Here is a 21,113-nt window from a genome sequence, read left to right on the forward strand (position 1 = left end):
GGGGGGAGGCCGTTGTTGGGGGAGGGCGGGGCCGGGGGCGTTACCTCGCGCGGGCGCCCGGCGGGCCGCGGCCTGCTGGAGCAGCCTCGAGGGGGGAGGGCGCCGGCGCGGCCGCGCCGGGCGGCATTTACACACGGGCGCCGCTTCGGCGCCCCATTTGTCTGCTTAAATTTTCTTGCCTTTTTTCCCCTTCTCTTTTAATTTTTTTCTTTCCTTTCTTTCTTTTTCTTTTTCCTTTTTTTTTTTTTTTTAATTTTGGCGTCTGGAGCTCGCGGCCGCCGCGTCACTTCCTCGCGCCGGGCACTTCCGGTCACCTGACCCCCGCGCCTCCCCCCGCCTCCCCGGCCGCGGCTTGCCCGTTGCCCCGGTGACGGCAGCCGGGGCCTGGCGAGCGCGCTGAGGCCGGGAGGCCGCCGTGTGGGGCGGGTGGGAGCCTCCTCTCCCCTCCTTTCCCCTCTCTGGCCGGGGCCGTTTCGCCCTCCCTCCGGGCCCTGCCGAGGAAGGAGACTTTGTTCCCCGGTATAGGCCTCCTGCAGGGCCTTGTCCCAACCGAGGCATCAAGGACCAAGCCGCGCCAGGGGAGGTTTAGGCTGGATGTGTGGAAGAAATTCTTCCCAGCAAGAGAGATTGGCCATTGGGATGTGCTGCCCAGGGAGGTGGTGGAGTCACCATCCCTGGAGGTGTTCACGAAGAGCCTGGATGAGGTGCCATGGTGCCATGGCTTAGTTAATAAGATGGTGTTGGGTGATAGGTTGGGCTCAATAATCTCGAAGGTCTTTTCCAACCTGGTTAATTCTATTCTAGGTCCTTTTGTTACAAGGAGGTTGAGTGTTTCTCGCTGCTTCCAATAGCTGCAGGTTTCCCATGTGAGAGTCCTGCAGTGTTCTCTTTTTCTGTCCTTCCACCACATACCACACCAGTCAATTAGGATCACAGTTCTTTTACTTGCTTAAATAATTATTTGAGAGATTCTATTCTACTCTTAATTCTATTCTGAGTCGAGAAATGGAGGCTGAGTGGAGGCCTTGCTCTTCACAACTCCCTGAAAGGAGGTTAGAGCAAGCTGGGTGTTGGTCTCTCCTGCCTAGCAACAAGTGACAGGACAAGAGGCACCGAGGGAGGTTTAGGTTGGCTCTTGAAAGAAACTTCCTCACGGAAAATGTTCTCGAACCCTAGCTCCCCGGGAGGTGGTTGAATCTCCATTCTGTTTCAAAGACACAGATGTGGTGCTGAGGGACATGGTTTAGCACCAGACTTAAGAGAAGTAGAGAATGGTTGGACTCTGGCCAGCCTGATCTAGTGTGAGGTGTCCCTGCCCGTGGCAGGGGGGTTGGAACTAGATAATCCTTGTGGTCCCTTCCAACCCTGACTGATACTATGATACTATGATTATCTTAAAAGATCTTTTTCCAACTAAGATGTTTCTGTGCTGGAGGTTGTTTTTTATTTAGATAGAAATCTGGCTGGTTATCTTGGGGGGAAAAGAGGAGTTTTCAGGCTGTTCAAAATAAAGCCAGATAGCGATCAAAGCAGCAGTGTCTAGGCAGGGAACCCAGACAACCTAATCTCCGTGAATCAACCACTCCTAAAGCCCCTCAATGGCTGGGTGATAGACGGAGCCATTTGTCTCCCAAACTGCAGGGAAGTGTATTCAAGGGAGGAAACTCTGGAATCCATGCAAACAAAGGGGGACTAATGCGATGTAGAGGCTTTAGGGCTTGATTGGGGGTGCTTCAGCTGGGGTAGTGGGGGATGTTGGAATGCTTAAAGACCATTTGAGAATTTGGATGACCACGTTGGTAGGTTTGGGTTACTTGCAGGCAGGGAAATGAGGGGATCGGGGTGGATTGGGGGAAAGTGTGAAAATGGAGAGGGATGAGCTGAGCTGGGTGAAATGCAACCAGTGCACCGTGGACAAGTTTCACACCTGATCACTGATCACAGTCTGTACTGTATTGGCAATACATTGTTTGAATTATTACCTGTATGGCTGTGCTCTCTGCTGTGTGCTTGTGTGTGTGATCTGATAACAAGCTGTGGTCTCTGTAGCCAGCAAGTAGAATGAATGGCTTAAGGGCCCAGAATCCCAAGAGCACATTTCTGCTTGCTCTAGTCCTTTGTGAGCAGGATCAGGCTCCTGTGACTGCCTGAGGGTTTTTTGGGGTGTCTTTGAAGTGCTGTCTCCTGCCAGATGTGTGTGCACATCTGTTGTCAGCTTGGACATCACCCTGATACTAGTGCTTGAGTATTGTTCTGCTTGAGGGAAGGAGCTCCCACTCATCTCTGTTGGTCCAGGAAGGAGGGATGTAACTTTCATCCTACCAGACTGAGGGAAAGCAGGTGCTCCTGACTAATGTCTGCAGTCCTTTCCCCTTGTTCTGTTCCCACATCCAAGCATGGTAGTGGGAATGATGGAGGATACATCACAACCTGTTCCCTTTGTTACAGACCAATTTTTGGATTAGTGTATGAGCTTTGTGAAGTTTGCTGATACTACTGGCTCCCATAAGCCCTGTTCTTATCAAGTACCTTTTTGTTTGATTCAAACTGATCACCAGATAGTTTTATCACCTGCCCTCCCCCCCTGTCTGACATAGAAAGGTTGGCTGACAAGCATAGAATCATAGAATCAATAAGGTTGGAAAAGACCTCAGAGATCATCAAGTCCAACCTGTCACCCAACACCTCAGGACTAACTAAACCATGGCACCAAGTGCCATGTCCAATCCTTCTTTGAACCCCTCCAGGGATGGTGACTCCACCACCTCCCCGGGCAGCACATCCCAATGGCCAATCTCTCTTCCCGGCAAGAACTTTCTCCTCACCTTCAGCCTAAACCTTCCCTGACACAGCTTGAGACTGTGTCCTCTTGTTCTGCTGCTGGTTGCCTGGGAGAAGAGGCCAACCCCCACCTGGCTACAACCTCCCTTCAGGTAGTTGTAGAGAGCAAGAAGGTCTCCCCTGAGCCTCCTCTTCTCCAGGCTAAGCAACCCCAGCTCCCTCAGCCTCTCCTCACAGGGCTGTGCTCCAGACCCCTCCCCAGCTCTGTTGCCCTTCTCTGGACACATTCAAGTGTCTCAATGTCCTTCTTAAATTGAGGGCCCCAAAACTGGACACAGGACTCAAGGTGTGGCCTAACCAGTGCTGAGTACAGGGGCAGACAACAGCTTTGCATGGACTTTATCTACCACCTTCATTGTTTTTGTCAACCCCGGTCCCCTCCCCTGCCCACCAGGTTCTCCTCTGGCTCACCAGCTGGTGGAATCACAGTATTTTCAGTGTCTTCTGATGAAGCACTTGTTTCATCCCATAACTATTGTCCCCAAGGCTCATAGCACCGTTTATGAGACTAGCTTTCATAGGTTGGATCACTTGCTCACACTTCAGATGCAGATCTTCCTGGCTTCTCACCAAAAAGCAGCCTGTTTTCATTCCATTGACTTTTTCCTTACCCCTCACCCCACCTCGCCATTCCAGCCCGTTTTAGCAAAGGAGTTTTGCTGGAGTGACAGCATCTTAGCAGAGCAAGCCTTGGTGCAGTGGTGACACTCAGTGGCCCCGCAGGAAAAGCACACCCTTTGAGTTCACGATCTTTCTCATTCACCAGAAAGTCAGTGACAGCAATTGAGCCTCATAGGCAGGAGAGGAGACAGCACTGCCCAAGGCTGAGTCTGCCTGTGGTGCCATCTCGATTCATATTGTCTGTTAGTTGTATGAGATTCAACAAGGCCAAGTGCAGGGTCCTGCCCCTGGGTCGTAACAACCTCATGCTGAATGTGAGCCAACATGTGCCCTGGTGGCCAGGGAGGCCAACACCATCCTGGCCTGCATCAGGACCAGGGAACTGATTAACGCAGCACTGCTGAGGGCACACCTTGAGTATTGGGTTCAGCTTTAGGGCCCTCAATTCATGAGAGATACTGAGATGCTGGAGTGTGTCCAGAGGAGTGCAATGAAGATAGTGATGGGTCTGGAGAACAGCTCTTGTGAGGAGCAGCTGAGAGAACTGGGGTAGTTTAGTCTGGAGAGGAGGAGGCTGAAGGGAGACCTTCTCTCTCTCTCTCTCTCTGCAACTCGCTAAAAGGAGGTTGGAGTCAGCTGGGTGTTGGTCTCTTCTCCCTAGTAACAAGCCATGGGACAAGAGGAAATGGCCTCAAGTTGCAAACCCTGGAACAGGCTGCCCAGGGAGGTAGTTGAATCCCCATCCCTGGAGGCGTTTCAAAGACACAGAGCTGTGCTGCTGAGGGACATAGGTTGGCACCAGACTTGGCAGAGTTAGATGATGGTTGGGCTCAATGACCTTAAAGATCTTTTCCAGCCAAGACAATGGTGAGTCTATGATTTGATATAGTAAAAGCATATACATGGACATCTATCCTACGTATCTGCATTTGTCTTCTTTCCCTTCCCCACATCCATTTACTCACTTCAGTCTGAAAATGAGAGCACTGCCTTCAGGTACCTTAGAAGGAAAAGCCTTTCTTCTGTGGTGGGGAATGATAGAGTTTTCCTACACACTGTCAAGGAACATGGCAGCTTGGAATGTAATCAGCCCTAGCCACCAAGAGCTAATCCTCAGATCAGTACCATGGAAGTGCAAGGGGTGCCAGAAGTCTGATTCAGACTTACCTACAAGCTTAATATGACTTTCTGCTAAGAGAAAATGCTGGCATTATTCCCAGGTTACTGGGACATACAAGTGGGATAGGTCCACATTGCAGCTAGAGCAATGTACTTCTTAGAGGCTGGCCAGGTCTGTGCTTTTGGTGCCCACACCTTCCCACACAGACACCATCCCATCCCCAGCCTCACCACTGGATGTGTTCAACAGCCTTGGCCAGTATGGCTCATCACCATCTCCAGAAGGAAGAAGCTGGGCAGGAGATGATCATAGCAGCCCTGTTTTGTCCTGTCTCTGAGCTAATAGTCCTCTGACTCTGCTAGTTTCTAAGTCCTCCTCTGACCTTTCCTGCCCCACATTTCAGCCAGGCCTTTTACATACCACCACCTCTCCTGAATGCCTGCTCTACGCTGCATGGCTGATCCCGGTGTGAATCTGATCTGCCCTCCCTGCCATCACAAGGCTTCTCCAAGTTTGTAAGCTGAGCGAACAGCGAGACTGCAGCCACACATCTCCTCATCTTATTTTCCCATCCCTCCAAAAACCCCAGATAAAATGCAGGCCAAAGCACCCTGCTGCTCCCTGCAGGAAGTGGGGAGTTAGAGGGCATAAAGAGAAGATCAGAACAGTGTGTGAGGAGCCAGCAGCAGGGGTCAGTCACCCGTAGTGGCCTGAAGGCACGCTTCTCCTCACCACCACTTTTAAGATGTGAACTGCATATGAAAGGAAAACGAAGTCAAGAAGCAGAAGCTGATAGGTATCAGACTACTTCTGTTACTGGGCCTGGCCACCAGAGACACTATTAATGACGTTGCTTGCCAACCTAAGTGTGGGAATAAACCCCCAGTGCTGCAAACTACATACAAACCACAAAGTTTAGACCTTGCTCAGGAAGGAAGCCTGTCTGATTGTCAAAGGTAAGCCACATTCCAGGGACCGTCCTTGTTGGAAGATGGACTAAGAGATGCTTCATAAGATAAGGTCTTAGGGGTACTAATGGGACATTAAGCTTAAAAGGAGGCAGAGATAACGTATGGCTTGCTGAAGTGGTGCCCTTTTCCTTGGCTAATTACAACCTGAATACCTCACCCCTGCCACCGACCCAAGGTATTGTCAAAAGGAGAAGAGTTAGCAAAAGTTCCAGGTTTCACAACCAGGGGCGGGGAGTAGGAGGTGGTATGTACCTGGTGGTCCCAAAAGATAGCAGGAGCATCGAGATAAGGGAATGGTTAATTTCTACCTTCATGTGTAAGTTAGGAGGGAGGAAATTACTGCCTTCTCGTGTTACTATTTTGCATGCAAGACCCAGCTTATGTCTCAGAAGGTGTGTTAGCTTCTGGACATCACCCTGCTAGCCCCCAGTCCTGCACAGGATCTTAATAAACTTGCTATCTTGTCTCTGTGTATGGGTTGGGCCTTGCAGGCTGGGTGGAGAATCCATTTTTCGAGACATACCCTTAAAGATACCAAATGAACAAAGAAATCCAGGTGTGCTTGAAAAATTGCACACTCATCTGTTGCAGTGTCTTGGGCTTAACTGTGGAGTGCACCTTGATGCAGTAAGGGTAAGATTAAGACTTAACAAGACATCCCATGTGAGTGGAGAGGTGTGCACAGAGACAGCAAACACTGTGAGGTGGATCCATGGGCTGTCTCACGTGGTTCTCAGTAGTAGCTGTTGGTAGCTACAAGAGAGAAATCAGGCTTCTTGTTTACCTCACAAAGGAGCAAATAACCTTGGAATAAACCTTAGGCTGTATATTGCCAACATCCCCAATAACAAGCCCTGCAATTCCAAACCACAGGTCTGCAGTTTTGTATTTCTTTCCTGTTTTGGGGTCAAAAAACAGAGAGAAAGGAAGGCAACGCGGCAAACCATTGCTCTGCCTCCAACCTGGAGCATGTCATGTGAGGAATACAGGAGTCAGGAAAACAGATGTGTCCAAGCTTGCAGGAGAGTTTGCAGCTGAGTGACAACTGACAGCCCCCCTGTCCTGTATCTTCTTTCTGGATAAGGGCACCTTTATATTTTCCATATAGGATCACAGAATCATTTTCATTGGAAAAGACCTTTAAGATCGTTGAGTGCAACCATTCTCTAGGTGGTGCTAAACCATGTCCCTCCGCACCACATCTCTGTGTCTTTGAAACACCTCCAGGGGGGAGGATCCAACCACCTCCCTGGGGAGACTCCCAGTGCTTGAGAGCCCTTTCAGTAAAGAAGTTTCCTATAATATCCAGTCTAAACTGTGTCAGACCCAAGGGTTCCTCTTCAATTCCTTGTCTCAGCCATGCAAGTTTTTCTTGTTTCATCCTCTGGGATCATACCTCCTGGGCATTATTGTGTTGCTCAGCCTGTATCTTCAGGGAAGAGTCTTCTTTTCTAGCCCCAGTTCCAGGAGCCCTCCCACAGTGTAGAACCTATGACACCTCAGACCTATGGCACTACCTCAGTCCTGGCACTGCAAGATGGTGACATGCAGTACACAAGAACACTAGATCCATATCCTATGCACATGTCATCTGCTGCCTTTCTGATACTCTCCTTAGATGGCTACTTATAGGATCATGGAATCATTATGGTTGGATAAGACCTCTAATCATCAAGTCCAATGGTCAATCCAACACCACCATGCCCACTAAACCATATCCCAAAGTGCCATGTCTACACATTTTTTGAACACCTCCAGGAATGGTGGCTCCAACACCTCCCTGGGCAGCCTGATGCAATGCCTGAACACGCTTTACTGGAAGAAATTTTCCCTAATATTCAATCTAAACCTCCCCTGGTGCATTTTGCTGGGGTCAGAGTGGCTGGAGAGCAGCCAGGCAGAAAGGGACCTGGGGGTACTGGTTGATAGTAGGCTGAACATGAGCCAGCAGTGTGCCCAGGTGGCCAAGAAAGCCAATGGCATCCTGGCCTGCATCAGGAACAGTGTGGCCAGCAGGAGCAGGGAAATCATTCTGCCCTGTGCTCAGCACTGGTTAGGCCACACCTTGAGTCCTGTGTCCAGTTCTGGGCCCCTCACTTTAAGAAGGACATTGAGATACTTGAACGTGTCCAGAGAAGGGCAACAAAGGTGGGGAGGGGTCTGGAGCACAGCCCTGTGAGGAGAGGCTGAGGGAGCTGGGGTTGCTTAGCCTGGAGAAGAGGAGGCTTGGGGGAGACCTTCTTGCTGTCTCCAACTACCTGAAGGGAGACTGTAGCCAGGTGGGGGTTGGTCTCTTCTCCCAGTCACCCAGCACCAGTACAAGAGGACACAGTCTCAAGCTGTGCCAGGGGAGGTTCAGGCTGGAGGTGAGGAGAAAGTTCTTCCCAGCAAGAGAGATTGGCCATTGGAATGTGCTGCCCAGGGAGGTGGTGGAGTCACCATCCCTGGAGGTGTTCAAGAGGGGATTGGATGTGGCACTTGAAGCCATGGTCTAGTAGTCATGAGGTGTTGGGTGATAGGTTGGACTTGATGATCTCTGAGGTCTTTTCCAATCTTATTGATTCTATGATTCTATTTAGATCTCTCTTAGCCTTCCCTTGCCTCTCCTACTCTTCACTTGAAACAGGAAGATGATTCATGAGGCCATGCTTGGAGTCTGGCTCTGAACAAACTGATGTGTTAGCTCAATTGAGGAGGTAGCCCAGAGCTGGGACTCAGGGAGGAGAGGAAGACTTAAGCCACATGGTGACTAAAAGTGAAGTATGTAACCATAATCTAAGTAATGTTTCTCTCTTCTTCAGGCAGACTTCATCAGCTGTCACACCACTGCCATCCTTCCAGGTCTCACATGCTTTATTTGTCTTGATCCCAAACTGTTGTGTATCAAGCCAAGTCTCACATAGAAACTCAGGGCATACATAAAAGGCAATAGGGTGTGTTCAATACAGTGAGGAACAGGAGAACCAGAGCAATGAAGTTTTCCTTATGGAAGAAGAAAGCTCAGATTACTGGTTGCAGAGCCCTGGTGTTCTACTGGGAATCCTTCTCCAGGACATCTGTGACAAAGAAAGAGCAAGAAAAGACCAAGGGCCTGATTAATTTTTTACCAAGATATCTAAGGACTAAGAGATCTTAGGGAATCAGTTGCAACCTGGGTTTTTTTGGTCATTCACTTAAACATTTGCAGTTGCACTCAAGTTTGGGATGCTGCAGGGACTGCACACGAGGAGTGCATTGAAGTGGAATTAGAATCCTTCCAACCTCCTGTGGTATTCTCAAGCTTTGATTTGCATTGAGGTGATTATACCTGGACTAGAAACTGTGCCCACAACTAGTACAGTAGATCCCAGTTCAACCTGCAGTACAAGAAAGTTGTACAGCACATGATGGAATTAAATACAGAACAGAGCTGGGCTGCTTTGCTTGCTTAGCACCAGTCCTGTGTTCAGCTGTTCCTACCTTGAGAGCTGTTAGCACTGACCTGAGCTGCAAGGAAAAGCATATTGTCTTGCTGTGCGGTCATCTGTAGAAACAAAGGGAAAGGAGGGTGAGCTGCAGAGCTGTGTGCTGTGCCTGTGCCAAGCTTCTTTCTCTTTAATACAACCATAGCACCACTTTCATTTTTCACCTTTCAGACTGTGAATGCAGGAACAAGAAAATGTCCACAGTGGGTCAGACCAACAGTCTGTCTCCGATACAGCTGTGTGGTGGGTTGAAGTTTCCCCCCAGCATTAACTCACCATGGAGTGACTCAGAAGCAAATGAAGCTGTATTTACAAGCACAAACTACACTCTACAATGGAATGCAATGAATGTGTACAAGATATACAGGAGTTACAATATTATACAGATATTTACAATTAGCAAATAACACAGAAACCCCCCTGGCCCCCAAAAGAGAGAGCAGGGAAGGTGCTCCACTGCCCTCCCCCAAAACCTCCCTCCCCCTGTGCTAGAGGAAAAAGAGGAGCTGAGAGGAAGGAATGTTAGTTCTTATCTTCAAGGCCAGCCAGAAGTATTATTAACTCCCAAACGAAGCAGAACAGCCAAGCCAGAGAAAAGAAAATGAATGGGAATGGAAGTGAAATGTGAAGGATTGTTATGGTACAGCTTTCTTATCCCAGACATTCTGTCCAATGACTTTGTTTAGAATAATCTTTTGTTTTCCTTTTCACAGCCAGTAGTGATTTGGTTATGTTGTTCTACTTTTCTGCTCGAAATCTGCAGCGAAATTTTAAAGGCGTAGCCTAAAACTGCCACAAGCTGTGAAATACCTCCTTATGGATCACCAAACCTTCTGCTTCAAGGACAGTTTTGTCAACAGAGAACCTTCCATTTGTGTGTCTTGATCTTTTTTACTGATAATTAGCATGTCAGATAAAGATTTTCAAACTGTATGTCCTCAGCACAAAAAAGATCTTGAACAGGATGAAACAGCAAAGGGAGAGTATTAGGTGACAGTATTTCACTCTGTCAGGGCTGGATTAGGAAGTCTCTGTCTCTTCATGACCTGGTGTGGAAGGGGGGGAACAAGAGTGGATCTCAACATGCAACATATAGCCCTGTGGTACTGCTTTCTTCATCTCCAGTCGTAGTTTTCCCATTTTGCTCTCAAATTATTAACAAAACAAAACAAAAACATCCCTAAATTTCCATTTGCCTTTTTAGCTCATACTGAACACACACACACATACACACACACACACACACACACACACACACACACACCCCAAAACTCAGAGGCACTCCAAATGACTATAAGATCTGTCTTCTATGTGCTGTCAGTTTGTTTAGAGCATTGAAGAGTAAGAAATTATTTTCCTGTTGTCCTCCAACAGTGCTGTACTCAGCACTGGTTAGGCCACACCTTGAGTCCTGTGTCCAGTTCTGGGCCCCTCAGTTTAGGAAAGATGTTGAGATGCTGGAAGGTGTCCAGAGAAGGGCAACAAAGCTGGGGAGGGGTCTGGAGCACAGCCCTGTGAGGAGAGGCTGAGGGAGCTGGGGTTGCTTAGCCTGGAGAAGAGGAGGCTCGGGGGAGACCTTCTTGCTGTCTCCAACTACCTGAAGGGAAACTGTAGCCAGGTGGGGGTTGGTCTCTTCTCCCAGGCAAGCAGCGCCAGAACAAGAGGACACAGTCTCAAGCTGTGCCAGGGGAAGTTCAGGCTGGAAGTGAGGAGAAAGTTCTTCCCAGCAAGAGAGATTTGCCATTGGAATGTGCTGCCCAGGGAGGTGGTGGAGAATAGAATAGAATAGAATAGAATAGAATAGAATAGAATAGAATAGAATAGAATAGACCAGGTTGGAAGAGACCTCACCATCCCTGGAGGTGTTCAGAGAAGGATTGGATGTGGCACTTGGTGCCATGGTTTAGTAGACATGAGGTGCTGGGTGACAGGTTGGACTTGATGATCTCTGAGGTCTTTTCCAACCTTACTGATTCTATGATGGCACACAATGGATGGGAGGATTATTATTACACTACACATGAAAAGCATAGAACTGACTGTTGCCTTCTGATGTTGAGGGTGGCTGTAGGGAACACTGATTGTAAATAAGAGCCTAAGCATTTCCAAGAATGCTAAGGAGATGGAGCAGACATGGAAAATTGACAGAGTAGCTTGCTTCCCATGGAGAAGTCTCATGGGGAGTAGCTGAGGAAAACTGTTGGTGTTCAATCTGAAGAAGAGGAGGCTGAGGGGAGACCTCACTCTGTACAACTCCCTGAAAACAGGTTGGAGTGAGGTGGGGGTTGGTCGCTTCTCCCAAGTAAATAGCTAAAGGACTAGAAGGAATGGCCTCAAGTTGTGTCAGGGGAGCTTTAGATTGGACATTAGGAAAATTTCTTTACTGAGAGGTCAAGCATTGGAACAGGCTGCCCAGGCAGGTGGTGAAGTCACCACCCCTGGAGAGGTTCAAAAACATGCAGACACAGCACTTTGTTGGGCATGGTGGTGTTGGGTTGGTGGTTGGACTTGACTACCCTAGAGGTCTTTTCTACCCTGAAAGATTCTGTGATACTACTCTAGGATTCTATGGGTCTTGAAGCTGGAGAAAGTAAAGAAACACTTTGTTATTGACACATCCCCATAGTGCCACACAGTCCCATCTCAAGAACAGAAAAGCTGTTTGAGTCTGGAAGTTTTATACAGGGGAAACTTAAGTTGCAGGAGGAAGTATAAAGGAGGTAAGGGAGTAGGAGGTGCAGGCTGAACTGAGTGAGGGGCTAAGAGTTGGCCTTTGCCTGTGTCAGTGAAACCTCACCTGGCTTATAGTAGTCATAGACATGCACTGTTGCTGTTTTCAGGTTCTGCACTTCAGCATCTTGTTCCACTGAGATGTTAAATTTCAAAGGAGTGCCACCCAGCTGGTGAGAAAACAGAAGTGATCAAACATGCACTGGTCACCTCCAAGTCACGTCCTCATCACATTTATTCCCTCTGCATTAGAGAGTTCTTTATCTTTTGAGGTTCTTCCACCCTCTTCCTCTTTTGCCAAAAGTGAAGCAGAAATGTGGTGCTCAGGAACATGCTTTAGCACCAGGCTTGGGACAGTTAGAGAATGGTTGGACTTGATGACCTCAAAGGGCTTTTTCAACCAAATCAGTTCTGTGATTCTAAGTCAATTCTGTGGTTCTAAGCATTTAGCCTGCTTGGCCAGCCTAGAGATTTGTATTTCTGATCTTTGAGAGTCCCAACACTAAGTCCTGCAGTTGCTACTGCTTGGATGGGCAAACTCCATGTGGTCTTCCTCTTACCTCTTCCAAGTAGATTATGATTTTGTCTGGTGTTATCTCTGTCTTTTTCACCAGTGGTATCTCCTCCAGCTGTATAGGAAGACAAGAGTTGACCTTGCTTAGCATCAGCTGCTTAGCTTTCACTATGGTTTCACACCAAGTCTGATATTTGCCAGTGAACCACTGCTGACTGAAGCTGTTTGCCTAGTCAGGGGAAGGCTGGCATCCCCCAGCAACCTTGAGATTGTTGGGGCACACAAAGGCTTCCTGATCTGGAACAAGTGTTCCTGAACTCTATTCCTACTTTCAGCACTTGTAGCAAAGGGGAAGATGGTTAGTGGGGGGTCATGATGGATCATCCTGTCTGTCTCCTGGAGCATGTCATTGAGCAGCTCTATGGGATTCAACACTGCTTTATGGAGTATCCTTACAAATGGCACAGCAAAGGGTCTCAGTGCACCCCAGTGCATCTAATATCTCGCTAGGTACTTTACAGCTCTTCTCTAACTTCTCAATGCATATTTTCAGTGGTGCCCAGTGATAGCAAAATGGGTAACAGGCACAACCTGGAACACAGGAGGTTTGACTTAAACATAAGGAAAAACTTCTTTAACCTTGAGGGTGCCAGAACACTGAAACAAGCTGCCCAGAGAGGTTGTGGAGTCTCCTTCTCTGGAGACTTTCAGAACCTTCCTGAATGTGTTCCTGTGCAACCTGATCTAGGTGAACCCGCTTTAGCAGTGGGGTTGGACTAGATGATGTCTGGAGTTTCCTTCCAACCCTCACTATTCTGTGATTCTGTGACATGTGATCCTCACTACTGCATCTGAAAAACCTTCCCAGTCTGCAAGTGGATAGTTGCTTTCTGAACCAGCCCATGGGCCTGTGCTGGCTTACTTGAGTTCATTTGTTAATTGGTTAATTGAGTTAATTTCTTCCCTCAATTTAAGAAGGATATTGAGACTCTTGGATGTGTCCAGAGAAGGGCAACACAGCTGGGGAGAGGCCTTGAGCACAGCCCTGTGAGGAGAGGCTGAGGGAGCTGGGGTTGCTTAGCCTGGAGAAGAGGAGGCTCAGGGGAGACCTTCTTGCTGTCTACAACTACCTTAAGGGAGGTTGTAGCCAGGTGGGGGTTGGTCTCTTCTCCCAGGCAACCACAAACAGAACAAGAGGACACAGTCTCAAGCTGTGCCAGGGGAGGTTCAGGCTGGAAATGGGGAGAAAGTTCTTCCCAGAAAGAGAGATTGGCCATTGGGATGTATCACAGTATCACAGTAACTAAGGTTGGAAGAGACCCCAAGGATCATCAAGTCCAACCTGTTCCAACAGACCTCACAACTAGATCATAGCACCAAGCGCCACGTCCAATCTCCCCTTGAACACCTCCAGGGACGGCGACTCCACCACCTCCCTGGGCAGCACATCCCAATGACGAACGACTCGCTCAGTGAAGAACTTTTTCCTCACCTCGAGTCTAAACCTCCCCTGACACAACTTGAGACTGTGTCCCCTTGTTCTGGTGCTGGTTGCCTGGGAGAAGAGACCAACCCCCACCTGGCTACAACCACCCTTCAGGTAGTTGTAGAGGGCAATGAGGTCGCCTCTGATCCTTCTCTTCTCCAGGCTAAACAATCCCAGCTCCCTCAGCCTCTCCTCATAGGGCTTGTGCTCAAGGCCTCTCACCAGCCTTGTTGCCCTTCTCTGGACACGTTCAAGTGTCTCGATGTCCTTCCTAAACTGAGGGGCCCAGAACTGGACACAGTACTCAAGGTGTGGCCTAACCAATGCAGAGTCCAGGGGCACAATGACCTCCCTGCTCCTGCTGGCCACACTATTCCTAATACAGGCCAGGATGCCATTGGCCTTCTTGGCCACCTGGGCACACTGCTGGCTCATGTTTAGGCGGGTGTCAATCAGCACCCCCAGGTCCCTCTCCGTTTGGCAGCTCTCCAGCCACTCTGACCCCAGCCTGTAGCTCTGCATGGGGTTGCCGTGGCCAAAGTGCAGCACCCGGCACTTAGACTTATTAAATGCCATCCCATTGGACTCTGCCCATCTGTCCAGTCGGTCAAGGTCCCTCTGCAGAGCCTTTCTACCCTCTAACTGACTAACATCTGTTCCCAACTTGGTGTCATCTGCAAACTTGCTGATGACTGACTCAACCCCCTCATCCAGATCATCGATAAAGATGTTAAAGAGGATGGGGCCCAGCACTGATCCCTGGGGGACGCCACTGGTGACTGGCCGCCAGCCGGATGTGGCACCATTCACCACCACTCTCTGGGCTCGGCCCTCCAGCCAGTTCCTAACCCAGCACAGAGTGTTGTGGTCCAAACCACGAGCTGACAGCTTAGCCAGCAGTTTACTGTGGGGGACGGTGTCAAAGGCCTTGCTGAAGTCCAGATAGACTACATCCACAGGCCTCCCCACATCCACCAGACGGGTCACCTGATCATAGAAGGAGATCAGGTTGGAGAGGCAGGACCTGCCCTTCCTAAATCCATGTTGGCTGGACCTGAGCCCTTGGCCATCCTTCAGGTGCGCAGTTATTGCCGCCAGGATAACCTGCTCCATCACTTTCCCTGGCACTGAGGTCAGGCTGACTGGTCTGTAGTTTCCAGGTTCCTCCATCCGTCCCTTCTTGTGGATGGGGACCACACTGGCCAGTTTCCAGTCACCTGGGACCTCCCCAGTGAGCCAGGACTGGAGGAAAATGATGGAGAGCGGCTTGGCAGCTCATCTGCCAGCTCTCTCAGCACCCTAGGATGGATCCCATCCGGTCCCATGGACTTATGGGTGTCCAAGTGGCTCAGCAGGTCCCGGACTAATTCCTCATGGATTTCTGGGGCATTACACTGCTCCCCGACCCTATTACCCAGCTCAGGAGGCCACTCATCCTGGACTCCTACCTTGCTGTTAAACATTGAGGCAAAGAAGGCGTTCAGGACCTCAGCCTTTTCCTCGTCTTTGGTCACCATGTTCCCCTCCAGGTCCAGTAAGGAGTGGAGGTTCTTCTTGCCCTTCTTTTTAGCATTGATATATTTGTAAAATTGCTTTTTATTATCTTTCACAGAGGTGGCCAGCTTCAGTTCCAACTGGGCCTTTGCCTCTCTAATTTTATTCCTACATAATCTAACCACTTCCTTAAACATACCTCGAGAAGCCTTCCCCTCCTTCCAAAGGTGATGTGCTGCCCAGGGAGGTGGTGGAGTCACCATCCCTGGAGGTGTTCAAGAGGGGATTGGACGTGGCACTTGGTGCCATGGTTTAGTCATGAGGTGTTGGGTGACAGGTTGGACTTGATGATCTCTGAGGTCTTTTCCACCCTTATTGATTCTATGTATCACAATAAGTGGCTACCATTCTCCTGCAGTTCTGAGGTGTTTGGATGTTTCTGACTGAGCTGCATCTGGAAAATAGATTTTCATATATTCAGGGAAGGCCAAAGGAAAAAAGTCATACCCCTTTCACAGAGCTCTTCACAGGAATGAACCCTGACAGCATCTCCACCTCCACCAGGGCCATGTTGCTGGTCCCACGGTCCCCTACATAACTGAAAAAAAGGGCAGGAGAGAAACACATCAGACATGGAAGGCATCACAGCATTGCCAGCAGATAACATGAACACTTCCAAACTCTGACCTTATCAGCAGTGATGTGGAAGCTCAGCAGAATGTCTAACTGGTGGGACAAAGGGACACACAAAAAATTTCCCCCATCTACTATCTCAGTCTGGAGACAGATTGTGCAGCAAATGTGTTATGGTTAATCTCCCTGCTGCCCTCTCTAACAGCTGGAAGTCATCTTTGATGTTACAAGTTGAGAGCAGCAACATTGACCTTGTTGCTTTTAGTGACATCAGGGTGTGGTGAATATGAGCCAAGACACTCATCCTGGACACATGAAGAGAGGTGAAATACAATAGGATAGAATTGACCAGGTTGGAAAAGACCTTGGAGGGATTGTAGCCCTCTTATGCTTTGTAAAAGTAGAATAGAATTAACCAGGTTGGAAAAGACTTCCAAGATCATCAAGTCCAACCTATCACCCAACACCATCTGATCAACTAAACCATGGCACCAAGTGCTTCATCCAAGCTCTTCTTAAACACCTCCAGTGATGGTGACTCCACCACCTCCCTGGGCAGCACATTCCAATGGCCAACAACTCTCACTGGGAAGAACTGCCTCCTCACCTCCAGCCTAAACCTCCCCTGGCACAGCTTGAGACTGTGCCCTCTTGTTCTGGTGCTGATTGCCTGGGAGAAGAGACCAACCCCCACCTGGCTACAACCTCCCTTCAGGGAGTTAGAGACAGCAAGAAGGTCTCCCCTGAGCCTCCTCTTCTCCAGGCTAAGCAACCCCAGCTCCCTCAGCCTCTCCTCACAGGGCTGTGCTCCAGACCCCTCCCCAGCTTTGTTGCCCTTCTCTGGACACCTTCCAGCACCTCAACCTCTTTCCTAACCTGAGGAGCCCAGAACTGGACACAGGACTCAAGGTGTGGCCTAACCAGTGCTGAGTCCAGGGCACAATGACCTCCCTGCTCCTGCTGGCCACACTGTTCCTGAGGCAGGCCAGGATGCCATTGGCCTTCTTGGCCAGCTGGGCACACTTCTGGCTCATGTTCAGCCTACTCTCAACCAGTACCCCCAGGTCCCTCTCTGCCTGGCTGCTCTCAGCCACTCTGACCCCAGCCTGTAGCTCTGCATGGGGTTGCTGTGGCCAATGTGTAGAACCTGGCACTTGGATGTGTTCAATCTCCTGCCCTTGGATTTTGGATTGGGACTGGAGTTTCTGCTGTCACATTTCAATAGAGGTTCACACTATAGAGGCATCCACCTCAGGGCTATTTCAGACCAGTCTGCCAAGTGTCCTCCAGGGGGGAACTCTGGCTCTTTGGGAATGCTGCCATCTCAGCTGCTAGTGCTTTGGAGGCTGCTGAGCTGCTCTGTGCTGTGGTTCTGCAAGCTACTTCCAATATATTCCTAATTTTCAGTTCACAATCTCTTTGGGATGTGTGGAGAGGAAACAAGTCTTCCCCTGTGTCTTTGTCTGAAGATATGAAATGAAGCTGGAGGTGGGGAGATTCAGGCTGGAGGTGAGGAGGAAGTTCTTCCCCATGAGAGTGGTGAAGCCCTGGAATGGGTTGTCCAGGGAGGTGGTTGAGGCCCCATCCCTGGAGGTGTTTAAGCCCAGGCTGGATGAGGCTCTGGCCAGGCTGATCTAGTGTGGGGTGTCCCTGCCCATGGCAGGGGGGTTGGAACTAGATGATCCTTGTGGTCCCTTCCAACCCTGACTGATACTATGATACTATGATATGAGGTTTCAGTGGGGTTCTGGTCATGCACCTGGGGCTTCCACTTGTTTCTACTGAATAAGGAGCCTCAAAGGATCTCATACCTGACAGACACTTGAATGTCAAGCTGTTTCCTGGCACCATCACATTCTCTTGGTACTGTTTCCACATCCAGAGCAAACACCTCTTCTGTTTTTGGTGGTGGGATGTTGTAGTACAAAGTGGTCTGGTGGAGGAGAAAACATCTGTGTGAAATGCCCTGGAGCTCAGTGTGTGAGCTAAAGGAATACCTCTGCCTCCAGGTTTTCATTGATTGGTAACCAGTGGCTAACACAGTTGGGCCCAGCTGTGCTTTCTGGTCAGACTTGCTGTTTAGTACACAGCATCAGACACATCTGCCACATGGAGCATGGAGGCTCAGCTGTCTGTGAGCCAAGGCCTTGTACATTCTCCCAATATCTTATTCAGGAGTGAGAAAGTGCACTAGTGAGAATCCTGCCTACAAGAAGTGTAACTGCTAACTGTTGACTTAGAAACCTAGAAACATAGAATCACTTTGGTTGGAAAAGACCTTTAAGACTATCAGGTCCAACCATTGTCTGATTCTACCAAGTCTGGTGCTAAACCATGTCCCTCAGCACCACCTCCCTGCCTCTTTTAAACACCTGCAGGGAAGGGGATTTAACCACCTGCCTGGGGAGCCTATTCCAGGGTTTGAGAGCCCTTTCAGTGAAGAATTTTCTTCTAATATCCACTCTAAACCTTCCCTGGTGCAACTTGAGGCCATTTCCTCTCACCCTATCACTTGTCATGATAATAGTCAGTATTTCCAGGTCCCAAGAGGAAAAAATACCTAGAACACAAATATAAAATCCTTGAGAAAGTAAGAGCAAAGAATCAGAAGAGGACAATTCAGCAAAGGGGATGATCACACTCCCCCAAAGAGCAGCAGAGGCCAATCTTCCTGCCTCATGACTGACTGCCTGGCCATTAGACATCATAGAATCATAGAATCAATAAGGTTGGAAAAGCCCTCAGAGATCATCAAGTCCAACCTGTCACCCAACACTTCAGGACTAACTAAACCATGGCTTCAAGGGCCACATCCAATCCCCTCTTGAACACCTCCAGGGATGGGGACTCCACCACCTCCCTGGGCAGCATATCCCAATGGCCAATCTCTCTTGCTGGGAAGAAGTTTCTCCTCACCTCCAGCCTAAACCTCCCCTGGCACAGCTTGAGACTGTGTCCTCTTGTTCTGGTGCTGCTTGCCTGGGAGAAGAGACCAACCCCCATCTGGCTACAACCTCCCTTCAGGGAGTTGTAGAGAGCAATGAGGTCTCCCCTGAGCCTCCTCTTCTCCAGGCTAAGCAACCCCAGCTCCCTCAGCCTCTCCTCACAGGGCTGTGCTCCAGACCCCTCCCCAGCTTTGTTGCCCTTCTCTGGACACGTTCAAGTATCTCAATGTCCTTCTTAAAGTGAGGGGCCCAGAACTGGACCCAGGACTCAAGGTGTGGCCTAACCAGTGCTCAGCACAGGGCAGAATGACCTCCCTGCTCCTGCTGGCTACACTATTGCTGATGCAGGCCAGGATGCCATTTGCCTTCTGGGCACACTGCTGGCTCATGTTCAGCCTACTATCAACCAGCACCCCCAGGTCCCTCTCTGCCTGGCTCAGCCACTCTGTCCCCAGCCTGTAGCACTGCCTGGGGTTGTTATGGCCAATGTGTAGAACCCAGCACTTGGACTTGTTGAATGCCATCCTGTAGGAATCAGATCATCAGATCTCTTACATTTATTGACTGTATTCAGGTGTAGCCAAACTGCATGAGTCCTGGTTACCTTCTACACACATTAACAATAAATAATGTATGTCCTCTTCCCTGTGTGCTCCTTGCAGATTCTCTGTGAGTGTCAGAAGAGGTGACTGAACAGAAATGATCCAGTGAGGGAGGTTTTCACATGGAGTGACTTGAGTTCCTTGCTGCATAAGTGACTCCTAAACAGACCATTATCAAAGCTGTGAGAAAAGTAAGTTGTGTTCTCCTAAAGCACTAGTTGTACTGGTGTATCAGCATAGGGAGAGGTCCTACATCACTCCTCATCCTGCATGTGTTGGGGAAGAGTGCCTGGAAAGCTTCCCAGTAGAGAAAGACCTGGGGGTGTTTATTGACACCTGGCTGAATTTGAGCCAGTGTATCTCCAGACCAACAGCATCCTGCCCTGTGTCAGGAACAGTGTGCCTAACAGGATAAGGGAAGTGACTGTCACCCTCTATTCAGCACTTGTGAGGCCACACCTTGAATACTGGGTTCAACCTTTGGGCTGCTTACCACAAGAAGGACATTGAGGTGCTGGAGTGTGTTGGGAGAAGGGCAACAGAGCTGTTGAAGGGTCTGGAGAAGAGGTCTTATGAGGAGTGGCTCAGGAAACTCTGTTGTTTAGTCAGTGGAGGGGAGACGCTTCACAACTTTTTACTGAAAGAGTTCTCAAACACTGGAACAGGAGGTCACTGGCAGCCAGGCACCAGTGGTGTCCCCCAGGGATCAGTGCTGGGCCTCATCCTGTTCAATATCCTTATTGATGATCTGGATGAGGGCATTGAGTCCATCAGCAGTAAATTTGCAGATGACACCAAGCTGGGGCCAGGAGTTGATCTGTTAGAGGGTAGGAGAGCTCTGCAGAGGGACCTTGACAGGCTGGACAGATGGGCAGAGGCCAAGGGCAGGAGATTGAACACATCCAAGTGCCAGGTTCTGCACATTGGCCACAACAACCCCAGGCAGTGCTACAGGCTGGGGTCAGAGTGGCTGAGAGCAGCCAGGCAGAGAGGGACCTGGGGGTACAGGTTGATAGCAGGCTGAACATGAGCCTGCAGTGTGCCCAGGCAGCCAAGAAGGCCAATGGCATCCTGGCCTGCATCAGGAACAGTGTGGCCAGCAGGAGCAGGGAGGTCATTGTGCCCTGTACACTGCACTGGTTAGGCCACACCCTGAGTCCTGTGTCCAGTTCTGGGCTCCTCAGTTTAGGAAAGATGTTGAGATGCTGGAAGGTGTCCAGAGAAGGGCAACAAAGCTGGGGAGGGGTCTGGAGCACAGCCCTGTGAGGAGAGGCTGAGGGAGCTGGGGTTGCTTAGCCTGGAGAAGAGGAGGCTCAGGGGAGACCTTCTTGCTGTCTACAATTCCCTGAAGGGAGATTGTAGCCAGGCAGAGGTTGGTCTCTTCTCCCAGGCACCCAGCACCAGAACAAGAGGACACAGTCTCAAGCTGTGCCAGGGGAAATTTAGGCTTGATCTTAGAAAGAAGTTCTTCCCAGCAAGAGAGATTGGCCATTGGAATGTGCTGTGGGGAGGTGGTGGAGTCATCATCACTGGAGGTGCTTAAGAAGAGCCTGGCTGAGGCACTTGGTGCCATGGTCTAATTGAATAGATGGGGTTGGGTGTTAGGTCGGACTTCATGATCTCAAAGGTCTGCTACAACCTGGCTGATTCTGTGATTGTAAGGTAGTTGAATCCTCCTCCCTGGAAGTGTTT

The 21,113-nt window shown here is 49.6% G+C and overlaps 1 protein-coding gene across 1 annotated transcript in view; it reads right to left on the minus strand.

Moving 5' to 3' along the window:
- Positions 1 to 11,776: 11,776 nt before the first annotated feature.
- Positions 11,777 to 21,113, minus strand: part of LOC104306900 (alpha-2-macroglobulin-like protein 1) — a 48,367-nt gene continuing 39,030 nt past the window's right edge. The window contains 4 exon segments of the mRNA XM_054163915.1: positions 11,777 to 11,917; positions 12,308 to 12,376; positions 15,749 to 15,839; positions 17,686 to 17,807. Coding sequence (XP_054019890.1) covers positions 11,777 to 11,917; positions 12,308 to 12,376; positions 15,749 to 15,839; positions 17,686 to 17,807 — 423 coding nt within the window.

The sequence above is a fragment of the Dryobates pubescens genome, chromosome 8 (assembly GCF_014839835.1).
Source record: "Dryobates pubescens isolate bDryPub1 chromosome 8, bDryPub1.pri, whole genome shotgun sequence".
In the NCBI taxonomy this organism is placed as follows: domain Eukaryota; kingdom Metazoa; phylum Chordata; class Aves; order Piciformes; family Picidae; genus Dryobates; species Dryobates pubescens.